Source organism: Sinocyclocheilus anshuiensis, unplaced genomic scaffold (assembly GCF_001515605.1).
Source record: "Sinocyclocheilus anshuiensis isolate Anshui unplaced genomic scaffold, SAMN03320099.WGS_v1.1 scaffold50, whole genome shotgun sequence".
Classification (NCBI taxonomy): domain Eukaryota; kingdom Metazoa; phylum Chordata; class Actinopteri; order Cypriniformes; family Cyprinidae; genus Sinocyclocheilus; species Sinocyclocheilus anshuiensis.
Genome location: NW_015542382.1, coordinates 1,915,944 through 1,937,232, shown reverse-complemented (window position 1 = coordinate 1,937,232; position 21,289 = coordinate 1,915,944). Strand labels below are relative to the sequence as shown.

Below are 21,289 nucleotides of genomic sequence, written 5' to 3'. Positions count from 1 at the left end.
TTATTAATAATAAAAATAATAAATATATTAATAAATTACATAAATTATTATTATTATTATTATCATCAATTATACATACTAGTCGTATTAGGGAATACTTAATATTAATATTATTAATTTATAATAATAATAATAATAATAAACATCACTAATAATATTATTGAAATGTTAATCATAAATATTGTTAATATTATTAAATGATTATGCATACATTAATATAAAAATGTATAACAATAATCATAATCATCATCATTAATAATGATCATCATTAATAATAATAATTTAATTATTTCTATAATTATATTTATAATTACTATATAATTTTTATAATTATTGTTTTTATTATCATCATTTAAATATGCAGAAACGCAAAAGAGAACTGATGGGAAATGCTTTATGATGTAGTTTTTGTGTTTTTGGAGCTTGATAGCAACCATTCTCACAGACTTGTATGGAAAAGAACAGTATTAATATTCCACACAGCCATATCAAACAAACCACACAACTAATTTCAAATCAGCTCACAACAATCCATCTGGTGTGTATCATTACAACGGTCTAAACATATGAGGCGTCACATTTTTAAATACGTAAGTTCATTATACAAGTTCGCAACAGCAGCCTTCCTTCAAAAGAGTTAATAATCCTCTTCTAACTGCAGACAAGGCTCATTTAATTTTAATGCAGATGCTAAGACCAAAGTGTCCCATGAAAGATCTCCACAGTCTGACAGCATGCTTTAACCTGGAAGCGTTTATTACAGCTGCAAGGAGGTGCTGGAGAGATTGAGTGAGTTAAGTGCCTTGTAAATGGGGGAATCTACAGAATGGCTGAGAGAGACGTTCTTATCTCTGTCACATGGGGAGTTTGGTGTTAGCGTGCTCCGTTTGGAGGATTAGCATAACGCTACAGAGCTGAGGCTGGTTTTAATTCAATGTTTTTTTCCTCTTTGCCTTGTCTTCTCAGATTCTTATTCACCCTTTCTTTCCTTTTCTCTCTTCCCCTCTCCGAACGCACAGCTCGCTAAGATCCTCCTTTATTAAGAGGCCATCGCTAACCCAACCCAAAAAGCCCAGAGGGGCCTATGCAAAATCCTCTGCTTTTCCCGCTTGTTCCTGAGCTCTCTCTTTTGATGGTTTTTCTTTTTCATTTTTTTTTCTTCTTTTTTTGTGTTACGCTAGAGGCAGAAATCAACTTGAACACTTTTTTTCCTCCTTTTCTTTGCTGTTTCACAGTAGCTTTTGCCCTGGAAATGGAGAGAAGGAGGCAAAAGGACAAAAAATGGCCAACAATCAACTGTTCAGGCTTTGTATTTTCCCTCATCTATCATGGTAGAGCTGTGACCAATGCCAGGTGGTTCGGTACTCATTTTTTTAATGTCTGGGTTGCCGTGGTGAGAGCAGTAAGCCGTGTAATTGGTCAGATGGTCGCCCCTTCGGTCAGGCACATTTTATTTGTGCGCCCTGTTACCACAGCAATCACTGATCCCTAACCACAGGACACATTACAGCGGACACTCAACGCTATAAGAGAAGGAGAGCAGGAGAGACCATTACAAAAAGAAGCATGGTGCTACCATAAATACCATGTTTTTGGGACACTTTCATGGTGGTACCAGTCATATTCTATGCAGTAAATTAAGGTACCGTTTAAATATAATGGTACATTAATATGGTAACAAATAAAAGTATACATTTGATATTAAGATGTTGTTTGTTTGTCATTAATACACAATGAATTTTGTGTGTGTGTGTGTGTGTGTAAATGAAATAAATATACACTACGTTTCAAAAGTTTAGGGTTGGGATGATTTTTTTTTATGTTTCTGAGAAGTCACCAAGGCTCCATTTATTTGATGAAAAATACAGTAAAAACTGTAATACCGTGAAATATTATCACAACTTAAAAGAACTGATTTCCATTTTAATAGAGTTTAAAATGTAATTTATTCCTGTGATGCAAAGCTACATTTTCAGCATCATTTCTCTAGTCACATGATCCTTCAGAAATCATTCTAATATGCTGATTTGGTGCCCAAGTTCTTATTATTATAAATTGAAAACTGTTGTGCTTCTGAAGATGTTTGTGGGAACTGTGACAAATTTGTTTTCAGGATTCATTGATGTTGAAAAGTTGAAAAGAACAGCGTTTGTTTGAAATGGAAATCTTTTGTAACATTATAAATGTGACCCTGGAGCACAAAAGCAGTCTTAAGTCGCTGGGGTATATTTGTAGCAATAGCCAAAAATACACCGTATGGGTCAAAATTATCGATTTTTCTTTTATGCCAAAAATCATTAGGATATTAAGTAAAGATCATGTTCCATGAAGATATTTTGTACATTTCCTACCGTATACATCAAAACTGATTTTTTGATTAGTAATATGCATTGCTTAGAACATCATTTGAACAACTTTAAAGGCAATTTTCGACTCTTATGACTGGTTTTGTGGTCCTGGGTCACAAATGTCTTTACTGTCACTTTTCACCAATTTAATACATTCTTGCTGAATAATAGTATTAATTTCTATTAAAAGCTTACTTTTTTATGTATAGAAGCATATATAAATGAGTTTTTGCACAGCATTTTGTCTTCTACAGAAATTGCAGATGTATCTACATTATTGTAAATGTATCTGTCTTCACTTTAATTGAGATCCTCATCGTTTTTAAAGTGATAAATATGGCTATGATTTCAGAAAGCATACAATAAAACTGCCCTCTAAATATCTTCAATGTATTTATCTACTTTTTATACCTTTCAGTGCCTTGCAGTATGCTAAAAAGATTAGCTTGACTTGACTAGTTAAAGTAGTTTCCCCAAACATAAGCAACACAATGAAGTCTTTGAAGGAGGACAGCGATCCAACAAAAGCAAGCAGTATGTCACACTGCCAATATCTCATTAATACACGTGGAGTTGCGTACACAGCTACTGCTTAAGCTGTATCTGTTTTTACAAAGCAACAAAGAGATTAAAGGTAGGCATTTTTTTTCAAATGTTAAAATACTTTCTCCTATCCCAGTTTAAGGGATTAGCTCATCATTTACTCATCCTCATATCACCCCAAACTTGAGTTTCTTTCTGTGGAATGTAAAACATTTTTGAATAACGTACCTGTCGCTTTTTCCAAGCAATTACTGTACAATGTATGGAGAGCTTGTGGTGCAAAATGGACGTTGTGCACTATAAAAGTATCATAAAAGCAATCCATAAGACTCTGCACTATATTACCTGATGTGTTCCACTGAAGGGGAAAAAAAACTTGTTTGAACATCCAGACCAGCCTGACACACTAACATTGGCTCAATTAGTTTGATGTTGGACTACTGTGTCTGTTTATCCATGGCATATGAGGTGGTGTTTGGGGAGCTAGTAATTATATTTGTAACTCCATATACAAATCCATATACAAATCAAGGCATGGATAAGACAAAGAGAAATAGACATGAGAGAGATAGACAGAAGCCTTACAGAGAAAAAGAGAGATGAATAAAAGAGAATGATAATGTGTGAGAGAGATACTGACAAAGAGAGAAATAGAGAAATTAAACGCCAGAGCAAAAAGAGACACCAGAGGGACCTCAATCCACCGATCAATATTCACCAACAGGCTCTTGCTTTCAATACATTACCACTGAAACTCAATTAAGAGCTAGAATAAAAGTTACACTGCAGTAAAGCAACAGTAGCATATCCAGTGCTGTATTACATTTTGCATACAATATATATATATATATATAATAAAATGTTACACAGAAGAAAGAAAGTGAGGTTAAAAGAAGACTTCTTATTTCTGGGTGAACTACTCCATTAAGAAAAAGTTTTTATTTTTTTGCAGTATAATGATGATGATCTGATCTAATGATCTGTTCTTAATCGGTTTATAGGTTTGCTATCTGAAATCCCTCCAAGGTCACTTAATGAATACTGCATCGACGCCTCATTCACACTGTATAGTCAGACGTTCAATAATTGCGAGAGTAACTGACTGCTGTTGAGGAAAATCAACACAGAAGAATGATATACCCCTCGTGAAAGTCACATTATCTGTGTATCCCTCATGTATGAAATATATTACAAAGATCTGAGAGGATAAAATGAGCGCTGGAACACTGACAGCTCCTCTCTGATTGAAGATCTTTGGTTTATAACGTTCAATCCTACAGGGAGCGATTGATCCAATCAGCAGAGAGCTCTGTGTGCGAGTGTGTGTAGAAAAGAGACAGAAGGCAAGAGATCATCCGAGGTAAAGAGGCTTCACATTTCTATCACTATTAAGGGATTATATGATCCATCACGGGTGGTTAAGTGTCCATAATCCAGTCATCTATAGCTGCGCGTCAGTGTCTGTATGGCCTATAATCTTGATAACGGCAAAACTGAGGCGGTTTAATCTCAATACATGGTTGAAATCCCATACAGAAAATCTCATAACGCACACACACACGTACATACTGACTCCAATGCAATACACAGCATGTCCTTGCAATAATAACATTTCAAATGGCCCAGGGTGCAATGGGATCAAACAGACCTTCTTTAAGGCCTCAAATTGCATTTTTACTGCAGATGAAGATTACATTCTTGAGGCCTTTACAAGGATATGAGTTATAACATCTGTAAATACATAAATACAAAAGAGTTAATTTTATTAATTTAGTTGTAATTTAGCTAAATACCTATATTTTAGGAAAAATGTACACTGAAATGCCTAGTTCTTACATGAAACTCTAGATGGCGCAGGCTGATGGGTCTTAACGTAACTGATGATATTCACAGGTTTAACCGACTTGGCACAAGCTGATTGGTTCATGTTGCATACGCAGCTTGCTGCTTTACATTGAAATGGCTGATTAGCATCCACTTGAGCATTTTGTGGCACGCTTTCAGTTCCTCTGAAACCCTCCACCTTCCCCAGCTCCACCTGTATAGATCTGCTAGAAGTTATTTTATATGCTATTTGTGCAGCAGCAGTATGTCTTAAATACTCACAGCACCGTATCGCCGTATGCATCGGCAGTAGCAAGTTCCTGTACTTGCTTGTAGCAGCAGCAATAATCTACAACTACAGCAATAACCAACAGCAGCAGCAATTCAGCAGCAGCAGCAGCGTAGCAGATCTATTCCGCCAAGACCAAATACATTAACATTTTCATATCCATTTCCATGCTAAAATCTTCAGAGAATTGTCATGATAGAAAGAAACTAAATCTCCCAAAATGTTCCTTTGGAATGTTTCTATTTATGTTTATTTCTTTACTGATATGTCAATTAAATCCAACTGTTTTCAACATTGATAATACAAATGTTTCTTGAGCACCAAATCAATCAAATCAATGATTTCTCAGGGCTCACAGGAATAAATTGCATTTTAAAATAATTTAAAATAAATAATTTAAAATACATAAATTACATTTTAAATGAAAAAAGATATATTAAATTGTAAAAATATTTTACAATATTATGGTTTACTGTATTTTTGATTAAATGTTGAACAAATAAAATAAAATGCCAATCCCAAACTTTTGAACAGTAGTGTATGTATGGAAGTAGTAAAAAAACAGAAGACAAATTTATTACTAAGTAAAATAAATTACAGATTAAAATGCTTAAAGGTGCACTAAGCATTTTTGAAAAACGCTTTTGACCAACAGCGTCGGACCGAGTCCCAGAACACACTTGTAGCCAATCAGCAGTAAGGGGGCGTGTCTTGCAATGATAGAGAGAAGAGAGTGCTAAATTTGAGTGCACAGGACGGATATTAGCAGATCGACTATAGATAGAGAGATGGCAGATGAAAAAATAGGAAAATATCAGAGAAACAAAACATTACAAAGAAGGGTTACGATCAGGCAAGAGGTAGGACCCGCGTAAATATCGGAGCAGCTTTCCAGCGGTGGAGAGAACTCAAAGAGGCAAGGCAAGTTTATTTATATAGCATATTTCGTACACAATGGTAATTCAAAGTGCTTTACTTTGTTTTTATTTTATTTTATTATTTAAAAGAAAGTAAAATAATCCTAAAAAAAAGGAGTGGGAAGGCCTTGAATCGGATGCAGAGGTTGCGTTGTTTCTTCTTGATATGTGAGTATCGTTGATTTTAATTCGTTTCACACAACTTATCCGTGTTGGCTTTTGTTTGAATATGCTTGTGTGTCATCTTCACTTGTTTCCGCGACTGTCGTTGCCATGGTTGCGTACGTACATGTGGGGCTGAGATTTCAAAATAGGGGCGAGGTCCTGTTGGGGTATGGGCCTGTTTGTTTTGGTGCTTTCAAATATCAACATCGTTTGGCAAAAATCGCTTAGTGCACCTTTAAATCATTTTACATTTGCATTTTTATCATTAACATATTATATTAAATCCATTAGTTATTACATTTTCTATGCAGAAATGTTTTCTTTTAGGGTTAATTATTACAATTAGCTTTATTTAAAAACAACAGAAGTCTGTGATATGTCCTCATTTATATGGCTAGGTAAATGTGTCTGGTTGTGTAGCGTTAATGTTCTCTTACCCATAATGATGCCGTTTGGCTCCGAGGGAGGTTGCCAGACAACCCTGACAGACGTGAGACGCACCTCTGGAAACACCAACCTGACAGGTGGACCAGGAACTGGAGAGAAGAGAGGGAGGGAAAGAGGGAGAGAGGATACATGCATTTAAAACGGATTACTGTAGCATACATTCTGATTTCTTGTAATGTAGCACATATTTCAAACACTTCAAAACATCTGTTTGTGGGGCCAAGCTTTTATCTCGGCCACGATAAATATGACATTTTAATCTCTTCTCACACACACACACAAAGTCTCCCTGTAAACTTCTAATTCCTTAAATCCATAAATTTAAATATTAGTGTTTCATAATCCCTCATCAAACACATTTAACTCTGCCAGTGGACACTAGGCCAACAGCGCTGGTAATCCACTAGTTCTGATATGTGTGTGTGTGTGTGTGTGTGTGTGTGTGTGTAAGTGTGAATCAGTGTGTGTAGAGAACAATCACATAGACATTCCAGTATCTGGTATCCCTGGTATCCCTGTACATTTCCAAATGAATGTTGCTCCATTGAGCTGATTAAGAAAAATGACAGAAAGAGGGCATTTGTCATTCCGCTGGCAAGACTCCACAGTCCACATATGAACACACTCGCTCATTTCAAAGGGAACGATGGCAGCTTACTCCCCCTTGCCGAGGAAATATATTGCATACATGCGAGTACATATTTCTGAGAGAAACTTTCCGAAGGAAATTTTATTGCTCAGAGGTTGCTCTTTCATAGCTCAGGAGACTTAATGAGGTTCCCACTTGGTTGAGTCTCATGAAAACTGTCAGATAATGCCTGTGTCATATTTCACTTCAGATTTAAAAGAAGTCTATTTTTTTCATTATGACATATAGCTTCATGATAACTAAGCACATTTTCCCTCCAAATTCTCATTACCATAATCTGAAAAACATCTCATTCTCATTACTGCAATGCGAAAAATAATGGCATTTAAATTTAATAATATATATATTTTTTAAATATAGAAATACTTAGTGTAGTAAAACTTAATAATATATTTAATTAATAATAAAACAAAATAATATTTAATCCATAGTACTGAACATTCGCTGAACTTTTAATAATTACAAAAAATGAAAATTAAATAAAATAAATGATAAATAATTACAAAACAATTTGTTTATATAATTATAAATACAATGATTAAAAATACAATAATTCTTTTTTATTATTGAATAATTTAAGATATGCTTAATTAAAAAATTTTTTTATATAAAAATGGGTGATTGATTACAACAACATTTTTATTACGGCCTATCACAGTACTGAGAATATAATTATAAATAAAGTAATTGTATATATATTATAATAAATATAGTAATTGCATGTTGAATAATTTAAGTTATGCTTATTATTTTTGTAATTAAAAATGGGTGATTACTGTATTAAAAGTATTCTTTTTATTATTGCTCTTTACAGAACTGAGAATATAATTATAAAAAATAATAAAATAGTCATTTAAAATATACAATCATTTAATTATAAATACAATAAAATAATTAAAATAATTTTAGTAATTGAATAGTAATTTTGAATAATTTAGGTTAAGCTGACAAACAGGAGACACACATGAGACACTGGAGACTTGTTCTCAGGAAAAAAAAATATCTGAAAAGTGTAAGGATTTCGCAAGTCACCCTTTAATGTCATTTCTGTCTGAGAACAGATTGAGATCTCATTAGTGAATTTTGAGTGAGCTGGGATAAGAAAATCGAGCGAGTGAGAGGTGGTTCAGACAGGTGACTCAAGCGAATGCAGTAATGCAGGATGGGGTTTCATGCAGTGGGGGCACCAGGAGGCCAGGTGAGTGTGTGTTTGTCTGTGTCTGGAGCCATGTGGGAGGTAATGCCAGTCTGAATGTCGGGCACAGCTGGAAACCACCAGAGCATGAAGCAAGGCATAACTATGAGCTATCATTATGAATGTGTGTGTGCGCGTTTACCGGTGTGTGAGTGTGTAAAGGAACATCTGCTAAATGGGTAGCTTTCACTCAAAGTCTAATTTTGACCCAATGTGTGTGTGAACATTTATTTTTGCTTTTATTATGCATGTGTGATTTGTCATAACCAGTGGGAACGTGTAAAGAATTAGATGATGCGTTCTGTTCAGTGGGCGATGCATTGATTTTATTGGTTGCTTACCATCATCCTTGGTTCTCTCAGCTGTGGGGGGCAGGCTGGGTGGTCCATCTCCGACACGTGTAAACGCGAGCACCTGAACCTCATACAAGATGAACTTGCTAAGGTTTTTTAAAAGCAGCAAGTGAGTCTGGTTCCCGTTCACCAGCTGGACCTGGGGAGCCCGCTCTGAATCTTTTTCTTTGTACAAGACCTAGAGATAAAAGGAAACAAGGAAATATAGGTCACATAGAAACAGTTTTGATGTGATATTGAGTGTTGGAATGTCCTAAATTCAACAACAACCGTTCAGTGTGTAGTAGTGCTTGCTAATTGCTAATATTCTATACACACTATTCATACTTAAGGTTAGGGATTTAAGCAAACCCCTGGCGGATGCTAAAACAGATCAGAATATTATGGCCACATACACAAAGCAGTTAATTCAGTATTCAATTCGACTTTTAGTGCTTGTTTACAGGAGTGACAACTGTTTTCTACAATGAAATGAATTGCTGAAAAATTTAGACAGTGACAACCTCATTTACAAAACTTTTATGCAACGTGCAGGGAACCAAACTGAACAACTAGCTGTTAATGACTTATTTAAACACATATCAGAGTTGTATCTCTTTCCTGCATGCACAGTGAAAGAAGTCACAGGGAATGTGGTACATTTGAACTCAGTAGTGCTGCCAGATCTTGCTATAAAAAAAGAGCAAATAAAAGCAAGTCTGTAATAAACTTAAATCCAAAGGTATTATCTGGGAAATAAACCACATACCAATATATCACAACTTGCACCTGCCTACTTTATTAACTCTATTAACTGGATCCGTTTATGAGCCAAGCCTAAAGATGCTTAATAAGTGTCTCTTATAATAAGTGGACCTTCCAAAAATACATAAAACACAGCGGCTCTGTCAACGGTGGTTTAGTTAAAATCATCAAACTAACAAGTCTTTGGTAATATTACTTTGGTTAAAAATAGCAGATACCAAATGTCATAACATGTCATGCACTTTCTTACAGTAACCATAGTGTCAATCATCACAATTTTAAGTGTGAGTTAATGATAATTTAGGGGATTTGCTCCCATATTTAAATGTGATTGTCACTCCTGAAACTTTACAGTGTGTATGTGGCAATAAAGACGTCGAGATGAGCTCTTTTGATTTTGGGGAAGTACGCAACCACACAGCAACAGCTCACAACACTTGAGCATCTTTTGCACATGCAAACATCCCTGTTTCTTCAGATAAAAACTACGATAAAAATCAAGTTCAAGTTTTGCCTCAACTTAGGTCCTGACTTTAGAAGAGATCAATAATTAATTGTGTTATTTCATTTCCCCCCCACTTTTTACAGTCTAAGCATTTTATCAATTGGCTTCTTCCGACAGTGTGTAAAAGGAAAAACTGTTTCAGCAGTTTCATAATCTTGCATCATGTCACTCTACACAGCCTAAGCAGAAAATGAAGAAAGCCTTATACAAGCAACAGTGCACATGGGTTTCAATATCGTCATACAGTTTATAGATGTGCTCAAAATGAACTCAATACGAACTATGTTCGGCTGAATGTATGCGCATTAAAGCATGTGGAAGAACTTTTGTAGATGTGCATATCAAGAGCTCTTTGTGGTATAAAGTGCCTTTGGTGGATGATACAAGCATTACATTAGATGTGTAGAAGTGTACTGCATACGCTTTTTTGCTACAGTGCTTAAGAATGGTTCTGCTATGTGGTTGTTAGGCTGTTCTGGATGGTTTCTTACTTTCCCACATCAAAAGAGTCCACCTCCAAATATCTGCATGGGGATATGGCTCAGGTTCCTCCTCCTTCTACTTATTCTTTTTTACACTTGTGAAATGTAGGACAGGGACTTGGCACCACCCATCGATTGTTGATTGGATGAGAGCAAATCTGAATGCAAGCTTGCTGTCTATTTTGGATGAGCGGGGTTTAAGCAGACTAAATTACTGGAGAAGTCTGGCATACGTCACCAGAAAGATGTCTGTTCTTTTGCCAGAAGATTGGGTTTTGACATTTTGATGAAACATTACAAGGTCAAAATATTGTGAAAAGATGAAATAATCCATGAAATATATATGAATCATTCACATAAGGTCTATAACATGCATTTACAAAATAAGGCGAATTTTCATTTCATACCAACTTTAAACATGTCTGCAAACTCTACTGGTGGGAAAAAAAAATGCAAATTTTTTGAAACAACACCAATATCTATAGTAACATATTAAACGTGTATAAAAGATTTGAGAAAAAAAAAAAGATAAACTTGCAATTTCAGCCTAATAAATGATGCAGTGTGTTGTAGATAATTGGTCTCAATGAAAATAGTTAATTAGTGAAAATACTAATTCACTCTCTGACAGTCTGACCAAAAATGACAGGTTTGCAGGTATGTTAAAAGGAATACTGCACCCAAAAATGAAAATTCTGTCATCATTAAGATGAAGTTGTCAGGTTTTAAAAATATTGGACCCCACTGACTTTCACTATATAAACAAAAAAACACTGAGCAAGCAAATAGCTTTGTTTGTTGAAACGTTCATTAAAATATCTTCCCAAGCACTGCTAATAAAATAATTCCAGTCAGACGTCTCCATATACAGTAGAAATTCACCCTTCTGCAGTGTTTTGGCAGGCAGGACTCTCCAGTCAAAGCTGTGGGGGATTTTAAAGGTCTTAAAGCATTCTCTTTGATATAGTAACCGTACCTTGTAACCAAGGATGTGTCCATTCTTCTGGTGTTCAGGGACCGAACCCCAGGTGACCAATATACTCGTGGAGCTCATTGCTTCTGCGCTCACATTTTCTGGGGCACCAGAGGGAACTGAAAACACACCCATATAAATAGCCATTTTATACTAAAGCAAAAACCTACTCAAGGCCATGTGTTAGAGTGATTTTGCAACACTTAAAGGCTGTTTTTCATCCTATTGGAACAATAAAAAGATAAAAGACTCCAATTATCATTAATAATAATATGAACAAACAATTCCACCAAGTGATACAGCTCATTAGCCTAAGGCTGATGACTTACCAGCCGACTCTGAACAATTTATTTCGGTCAGGGATTCACATCTACTCAGTATTTTTGCTGAAATCTCACTTCTTTCTATTGGAGTCTGTCACATGTACTGATTAAAAACGGAAAAGAGGGCTGACAGCTTAAACAACAGCCTCTGACATTTCTTTCTGATTCGCTGTCATGTGAAGCTCGCCAAATTAAGAACAGGAGAACGGTGTGAGCATAAACACTTGTAATGGACTGATTTAAGATACAATTTGAAAGGGTAACTTTACCCCGTGAATGTGTGTGATGTGTATTTGTTCATTCAGGGCTTGCCGGCATATGTTCATGCGCAGCTGCAGTGAGAAAGATTTTCATTTGCTAAACGAAGTGACAAAGGCACTTTCTTATTCTTTTAGTTATTTAGGTGTAGGAGTCCAGCAAATTGTGTTTTAGTGTTTCCTAAGGAAAATGATCCGAGCAAGTTTGTCAGTTCTTCAGTTTGATAAAAAGTTAAAGGAATTGTTCACCCAAAAATATTGTTCCAGACCCGAAAAGACCTTTGGTCATCTTCAGAACACAAAGTGAGGTATGTTTGATGAAATCTGAGAGCTTTCTGGTCCTGCATAGACAGCAACACAATTACTACGTTCAAGGCCCAGAAAGGTAGTAAGGACATTGTTAAAATAGTCCATGTGACATCAGTGGTTCAACTGTAATTTTATGAATTACAATGAAGCTACAAGAATAAAGAAAACAAAAATAATGACTTGAATATGGTAGTTGCGTTGCTGTCTATGCAGGGTCAGAAAGCTCTTGGATATCTTCAAAAAATATCTTAATTTGTGTTCCGAAGATGAACAAAGGTCTTACGGGTTTGAAACCTCATAGGGTTTCAAAAGTGTAATTTCCAGAACTGGAAAAGTTTCGAAAACATATGAAATCCACAAATGTCATGAAAAAGTTGTGGAAATTTCTATAGTCAATGTAATTTTCTCTAGGTACACTACTGTTCAAAAGTTTGAGGTTAGTACAATATTCTGCATAGACAGCAACACAATTACTACGTTCAAGGCCCAGAAAGGTAGTAAGGACATTGTTAAAATAGTCCATGTGACATCAGTGGTTCAACTGTAATTTTATGAATTACAATGAAGCTACAAGAATAAAGAAAACAAAAATAATGACTTGAATATGGTAGTTGCGTTGCTGTCTATGCAGGGTCAGAAAGCTCTTGGATTTCTTCAAAAAATATCTTAATTTGTGTTCCGAAGATGAACAAAGGTCTTACGGGTTTGAAACCTCATAGGGTTTCAAAAGTGTAATTTCCAGAACTGGAAAAGTTTCGAAAACATCAAATCCACAAATGTCATGAAAAAGTTGTGGAAATTTCTATAGTCAATGTAATTTTCTCTAGGTACACTACTGTTCAAAATTTTGAGGTTAGTACAATATTTAAAATAATAATAATAATAATTCATTTTATTTATAGGCACCTTTCATGGCACTCAAGGTCACCTTACAAGTAATGCTAAAAACCATACAACTATAATCCATACAATAAAATAAATTAGAACATTCATAAACATTGATCCACATATATGCAGTCAAAAGTAAGAGTTTTAAGACGAGATTTAAAATTGTGAAAAATATCGCTATTGCGAATGTCCTGGGGAAGAGCATTCCACAAAGAAGGGGCAGTATAACTAAAGGCCCTCGACCCCATACTGCTCAAATTAATACGTGGTTGAATCAGAAAAACAGATGAAGAGGTTCTCAGGGTGCGTGCAGGAGTGTAAATTTGGAGAAGATCAGAAAGATAAGAAGGAGCGAGATTATTTAAGAGTTTTGTAAGTACGAAGCAAAATTTTGAAATTTATATATTTGACCGGGGGCCAGTGCAAATGGCAAAGAACTGGGGATATATGCTCTACGAGAGGGGTTCTAGAAATAATTCGTGCTGCTGAGTTCTGTACCAACTGCAGCTTATGTAGGAGTTTTGAAGGGAGACCAAAAAGTAAAGAACTACAGTAATCTAAATATGACGAAACCAAGGAATGTACAAGAATAGCAGTGGTTAAAATTTTTTTTTTTTAAAAAATAATTTTAAAAAAAAAAAAAAAAAAAAAAAATCTCATGCTCATTGGGACTGCACTTATTTGATCAAAAATACAGCAAAAACAGCAACACAGTAAAAAATTAAATAAATAGTTTTCTGTTTCAATATATTTTTAAATGTAATCCATTGCTGTGATTGCAAAGCTGAATTTTCAGCATCATTACTTCAGTCTTCAGTGTCACATGATCCTTTAGATATCATTCAAATATGCTCATATTTGTTGCTCAACTAGCTTTTATATTTATATATAAAAATATATATTTTACTTTTGATCAGTTTAATGCAAATCAATTCATAAATAGTATCAATTTCCTTAAAAAAAACTACAAAAAAAACCCAACAAATACTGACCCCTAACTTCTGAACAGTAGTGTATGCTCAGTTCTAGTTTATGAGTGTGATCTCTAAAATTAAACCAAAATCATCAGGAAAATTCATGGAGAATCAAATTGAAATCTGTAAGTGGTCACCGCCAAGGCCACAAGTGCCCGCCCCACCAGCTGCCTCTGATCATTTCAAACTTTCTAGATGTTGTCTAGGGGTCGGCAGGATCATTAACTCAGCAGGGAGTCGCTGGAGCTGCTAACACCCACCCGCTGTTAGATGTGGCCTCGGGCACAGACTCCATCTGAGTCTCCAACGGCTATGTAAATGATGCCTATGACTAAAAATCGGCTAGAGGGGCGCTGGCTAAACTGTGTCTGTTTAGAATTGCTAAGGAATGCAGCAACTCATGGCATTAATCTAAAAATGAACTGACATATCTTTACAAGTATATCTGTCCTATACTTTAAGCTATCTGTCTTATAACACTCAAATAAAATGAAAAATGATCAAAATGGAAATGTGACCGTAATGCATTAACACAACGATGCTTAAATGAACATAATTCATTTGGTTACATATTAAACAGCAACTAAGTTTTATTTATTTTCCTCACATGCATGACATTAAACTTTGAAACAAACTTCATTTATCATTTATTTTGATTGTTACTTTTTTTTTTTTAAATCAAAAGTGGAGAAGCTACTTCTAAAGTAAGCATGTTTTATGGAAAATGTTGTCACCTGACTCTTTAGTTTTGCCCAGCACAGGACTGCTCCAGGGTCCAGGCCCGATGCCATTGAAGGCCTGAATGCTGAGCTCGTACTCCGTCCACTCCTCAAGTCCCTCCACCGTCGCTTCCCGAGACAAGCGCTCAGAAACTGTCACCATCCGGGGCTGCCCAAGCCCGTCTGCTCTCTGTGCACGTACACGGTAACCCACGCTTTCAGGATTTCCATTATAAGCTGCCTCTGGAAGTGGCTACAAAACATGAAGAGGAAAAACATTGGAGCAGGACAGACTTTGATAAACCTACATAAAAATAAGAAGACCAAATCTGAACTGGACTTTCATTGCATTAGATAGCAAAAAATAGAAATAGATCTCCAGCACATATTTTAAATAAAACATTTCCCCAAAACAATACTGATTTACTGTAAGTTATTTAAAAAATCCATAAATATATAAACATATATTTTGTTTTCTAATGTAATGAAATTAAATTAGATACAATACTGTTCAAAAGTCTGGGGTCAGTAACATTCTTTTTTTTTTTTTTTAAAGAAAGAAAGAAATAAACTATTATTTTATTTGGTAATAACCCAGGAAATTGATAACGTGTCAATAAAAATGTTTATATAGTTACTAAAGATTTCTATTTCAAATAAATGCTGCTCTTTCTATTTACCAAAGAACGCATCATGGTTTCCACAAAACATTAAATAGCACAACAATTAAATTAAAAAATGATAGTAATAAGAGACGTTTCTTGAGCACCAAATCAGCAAATTAGAATGATTTCTGAAGGATCATGTGAAACTGAAGACCAGAGTAATGGTGCTGAAAATTCAGCTTTGCCATCACAGGAATAAGGGACATTTTAAAATACATTCAAATAGAAAACAGTTATTTTAAATTGTAACAATATTTCACAATATTACTGTTTTTCCTGTATTTGTTATTAAATAAATGCAGCCTTGTTGAGCATAAAAGACTTCTTCAAAAACATCCTACCGACCCCAAATTTTTGAACAGTATTTTATTAAAAAAATGTAATAAAATTTTAAAAACTAAAAACTTTAGTTGTCCAAACACATTTCGGCCAATTATAATGGAATAGTACTGAAATTTAAAGGTGCAATAGGTGATTGTCTTCAGAAACATTTTTTGTTATGCTGGTTGAAAGTCTCTTCACATCCCAATAGCAATCATTAAGTTCAGTGGTCTAAATGTATTTATCTGTATTCATATATTCTGTGGTAGGCGTAGGACCAAGAAATGTTCGTCCAATCAAAATGCTCGGTCTGAGCGTTTTAATTCGCTTTCCTACCTGCCTGTCAACTTATGTATTAGCATATCTCTGGGCACCCAGTTCGCGCAGACAGGATACGTCATCAGCGTGTTACGCACGCTGTGCAGACAGAGTGAGAATAGCAGACAAACATCAACAACCCCATCTTCCTTTCTGGTATTGTAGTACTTTTAAAGTTTTCTCACCGGTGAATGACACATGATGTATTTGACACAGTGTTTTGCATGTCTCGCTTAGTTAACACACCCGATTCAGATAACCAGCTCGTTAGAAGTGAGCTACGTGCATGAACTGTGTTCCGATCGATATGATCCCTACACAGTGTTCATTGCTCCCTACTCTCTGAGCAGGGGAAATCTGTTTAAGTTTACTTCACTTCGGAACATTCATTCACAGATTTGCGCTGCACAGCGTCTTCATACACAGACGAAACTTACTAGAGAAGTGTGAAGTGTGACATAATATACCTCTGTAAATAAATACTATTTACTCCTGACTGGAATTGGGAACCGCTGATGTAGCCTATTGTAGTAATGTTGTCTCTGGTATTCTGTCCTGTGAGCGTATATGCATTCAGGGGGCGTGGCTTTGGACGGCGATTGCAGGGAGGGTGGGACGTTCGCTATCAGTGCTATCAGGCTAAAGTTAGCATTTTCCAAGATCTCCTACTGCACCTTTAAGGGCTGAAAATGTTTAGCTAATTTTCTGCACGCTGATCTTACTCAACAGGAACTAGAAATAAATGTTTCATGACTCATCCCGGTGGCTAAGTTCTACGATGATCTGGATGAATGAAAACCTTCACAAGCGTCAAATTGTGTACAGCAAACAGAAAGGAAGTTATTTAATCTCCTCATAAACATAAATTAAATTACATTTCAAATTGGCTGTAATGCAGCTCCCTCGCCTGCTTCAGCTGTGCATTGCACATTGGCACACGGCTCAGAGACATTTTCCAGCGTCGGATGCCATGAGTTCGCACATGGTTGCTTGCCTAGTACTTTAATGCACACTCGAAACCTTACAATGTTCACAGCTTTAGTACGTTGACTGCTTGAAAGTGTTTCTATTAAAATGCTTTTGGCGAGCTGACGGATGCTGATGTAAGTTTCTTCACAGGCATGGGCCAAATCAATGTTTCAGTCTTTATGGTCTCCACAATAAGCTGCTAATCTTTAGTTGCTTGTAATATCATGTTTTGATATATGATTGATATAAAAAAAAAAACTCTAAAAACTATTTTGTCTATATTCATTTGAGTTTTTGTCCACCTACAACATGTGACAAGCTTGTTTCACTTTGGTTTCTTTTCAATTTGGTTACTAGTGGCTAGTGAATAAAATACTATGGTGTTATTTTTGTCTTTTTTATTCAATCAAACATAATGTGCTTGAGAACAAAACTAATTATAGTGTAATTAAAAAAATTAAATAATGCAAATAAAAACAATTAAAAAAAAAGTTATTTTTTTAATTACAATAGAATTTTTTTCTCTCAAACACAGTATGTTTGATTGAATAAAAAAGACACAAAAGTAAATCCATACAACACCAGAATGGTTTAGTAAATGAAAACTAGTAAGTGTTTTCTAAATACTTCTGAAGCTCAAAGTATTTCCACAGCAACTCTCCTCATTAAAGACATTAACACTTAAGAAACTTGGGTTGCTTGGTAAATGACAGAAGAGTGGTAAAAAATATAACCTTTTCTTCAGTGCTACATAGAAGCTTTAGTACGAGCGTAATAAATGACTATCCATAAAAAGGGGTTAGAGGTTACTGTTTTCGTTTTCAGCGCTTGTGAAGTACTGCATTAAGCACTATTATGTCCTGAGGGTCATTTTTCAGCACCAGCACCCCACAAATGTGTTACAACGACCAGCGGAGGCTTTGCAGAAGCCATTTTTTAGATTAAATGGAGTCCTGTCTTATGAAATGACAGCCTTCATGTTATGTGCCTCTACAACTCAAATTCTTCGATCGCTCTTCAGGCTTTGAAAAGGTGAGAGGGGAAAAAAGGAGAACTGAAGGAGAAAATAACAGCAATTACATCTGATACTGACAGACACTATGGCTCCTGATAGCAAAAAACAGACAGGAAAAATAAGCTGTCAACCTCTTCCAGTATATCCCTCACCTATAAAGCGTGCGCACAGATGCGCAACCAACAGTATTTGTGTCCATCTCTGCGCGTGTTTGAGTATGCGTAAATCGATGGATTTTTATGAGGGCTCCAGGTTTTATAATAACGTTCACACCAAATCCAGAACCACACCCTTTTGACGCAACAAAATAAACTTTTAAGTGCTTTGGTTCTTATAAATGGCATATGTTATTTGGGGGAATATATAGGGAAAAATACTACAATTTAATAATATAATATAAATTAATAAATCAAAACTTTTATGAAATTGATACAAATGAATATTAATATATAGTACTGTATATATTATATATACATTTTTATAATGAATGTTTTTTTTTCTGATGATAATCATATATGGTTTTATAAATTTTATAGAAAATTCAAAAACTACTAAAAAAAATCTTAATGCCGAATGTATGTCTGCTGTGTACTTCTTCAAAAAAAAAAAGGCATTAGAGTTGTTTATTACAAATTGTTCATTTTAATAAATTGATTCAAAACTCAGTTTACCAATTTGTTTGTGTCATCAAAGAATTCCTGCATGGCATTTTAAATGTATTAAAATGTTTTAATTAAAAACTCAACGTGGATATTTTGCCACATTTTTGCAATGTTATGTAGCAATGTGCATATAAATGAAAATAATTCAATATTGTAAAAATATTAAATATTCCTTTAGTGAAAAGTATGGAAAAGTATGGATAGTAAACCTTTTTATTATTTTTAATAAGAGTTTTTTTTATTATTATTTTATATTTTAGATCCTGCATTAAACTGTTTTGATGCTTGGTCAAAATGATGGTTCACTCAGTTTGGGGTGTATATAAATATACATTTTATATTTTAAAATGTTATTTATAACTGTGATGGCTTGTTTGTTTGTGTTTATCATCATGCCAGCTTCTGTGGCTATTTTCAGCAGCCAAGTGTCAAGAGTGTCTATTTAGTGTTAGAGTGTCTTTGCTAAAGAAGAAAGTATAAATTTCTTTCTTTCTTTCTTTCAAAAAAAAAAAAAAATGACTGACCCAAACTTTTTAACAGTATAGTGCAGAACACAAAGTCACATTTACATGAAAACTAGGGCTGTCATCGTTAACGCATGCGATTCATTTTACAATCCTTAACGCGTTAAAATAATTTAACACAATTAATGCAATATTACTAAAGCGCAATTTCTATTCTAACCCTTTAGCCCAATTTTGCTTCTCTGCTTGCGATCAGATCATTTTAAATCTCCATGTGGTCCTGTTCAGTTTCGCAACTTGTCTTCTCTAAAATGTAAAAAAGCTCTTTGCTGTTGCACTGTACACATACTATAAAATTCAGATTTTTTTTTCTTTCATATGTGCTTATATGGGCTCCTTATATCTTTTGGTTCTTTGGTGTCCTTTTGGAGTTTCTAAGTGTCCTTTTTTGGAAAGACATCTAAATTTATCTTGAAAAAAGCTTGCAGAAAATATAGATTTTTGAGAATCACCCTTCAATCTTTTGGTTTACTTTGCTGGATATAGCAAATGATGACAAAAACATTTGAAACAAGATAAATGGTCTATGCTTAACTTCATGACGTGTGCGATTAATCGCGATTAATCACAGAAAAAGGATGTGATTAATTAGATTAAAACTTTGAATCGAATGACAGCCCTAATGAAAACCTTTATTTGGTGTGGACTGTGTGTGTGTGTGTGTCTGCTCCTCACCTCCCAGCGAATCCTCAGGCTGGTTTCACTAGCAGAAAACACTGTGAGATTTGTTGGGGCCACATCTGGATTGGACTGCAGGGTCTGCATCACACAAGAAGGCTGACTGAAGGGACTCGAACCCACAATGTTCACCTGCTTCATCCTGAACCTGAAAGGAATATATAAGTGGAGAGAGACAAAAACAGCATTTTTAATTCTCCGATCTTGCTCTTGAGTAGCGGGAGGACGGGGGATTTTGGACAGGATAACAGATCTCTACAGCTGTAATCCCTTTAGGACAAGATAGTGTGCCGAGAATCAGAAGACAATCTTTCCACAGGACCTTCAGAAAATCAATTAAAAAGAGAAATAGGAAAGGGGAATGAGAGAAGGAAAGAGAAAATGAAGAATAAATGAAACAGAAAAAAAGATAGCTGGAGATACATAACGCAGGGAGAGCTGGGAGTATAATGAGTGCTTAGTCAACATTGAAAGGTCATAAACAGCTGAAATTACTCAGAAACCCAGCTAAAAACACCAAAACACTCAACAGGTTTGTGAAGGTACTTTCACACTATTGGGCTCGTATGTCACCACATTTTAGTTCATTAGGTTGATGTGAAAGTGGTTTTTCATTCAGCAAAGGAGCGAAAGGCTCACCTGTATTGAGTAAATGGGATGATATTGGGAATCTCCAGAGTGTCTGAGGCTGGTGGACTGTCCATCTCGTACAGAACCTTCCATTCCTCGTCCTCACCCACAGTCCCCACCTGTGGACACACAGGATGATTTTCATTTAAAAAGCTATTTAAAAGTACACACATAAAAAAAATATCCAGTATGACAACCATTTCAAACTGTAGTATGCTTCACTGCAGTCAAAGGACCTCACTGTGTTGCATGTTTATATCAGCAAGAGACATAAATAGGGTGCATTGTTGTTGCACTTTTTCCAGCAGTACAGAAATGACAAAGAAACAGCATTATTTTATGATAAATGCTTCAAACCATAATAAATGTTGCTGCATCAATCAAGTTAGAAAAAAATGGTCGTTTTGAACTTTTAATGCAATTTTATCTACAAATGCCCAATTAAATAAATAGCTAAAAAAGTTTTATTTTATTATTATATATATATATATATATATATATTTATTTATTTTTTATCAGGTGCACTGGAAAGGGACGTATTGTAATTTTAATGTACAATTAATGTATTATTAAACAACAATAGTAATACGTTTTTTCATTGTT

The 21,289-nt window shown here is 35.0% G+C and overlaps 1 protein-coding gene across 1 annotated transcript in view; it reads right to left on the bottom strand.

Annotated features, from left to right (window-relative positions):
- The window catches only part of LOC107692681 (protein sidekick-1-like), a 231,304-nt gene that overhangs the window by 20,257 nt on the left and 189,758 nt on the right, over positions 1-21,289 (bottom strand). Inside the window, exons 24-29 of the mRNA XM_016491846.1 lie at positions 20,696-20,805; positions 20,054-20,204; positions 14,920-15,157; positions 11,438-11,553; positions 8,719-8,908; positions 6,524-6,622 (exon numbers count right to left, since the gene is read on the bottom strand). Of these exons, the coding sequence (XP_016347332.1) occupies positions 6,524-6,622; positions 8,719-8,908; positions 11,438-11,553; positions 14,920-15,157; positions 20,054-20,204; positions 20,696-20,805 (904 nt within the window). The remainder of the gene's footprint in view (positions 1-6,523; positions 6,623-8,718; positions 8,909-11,437; positions 11,554-14,919; positions 15,158-20,053; positions 20,205-20,695; positions 20,806-21,289) is intronic.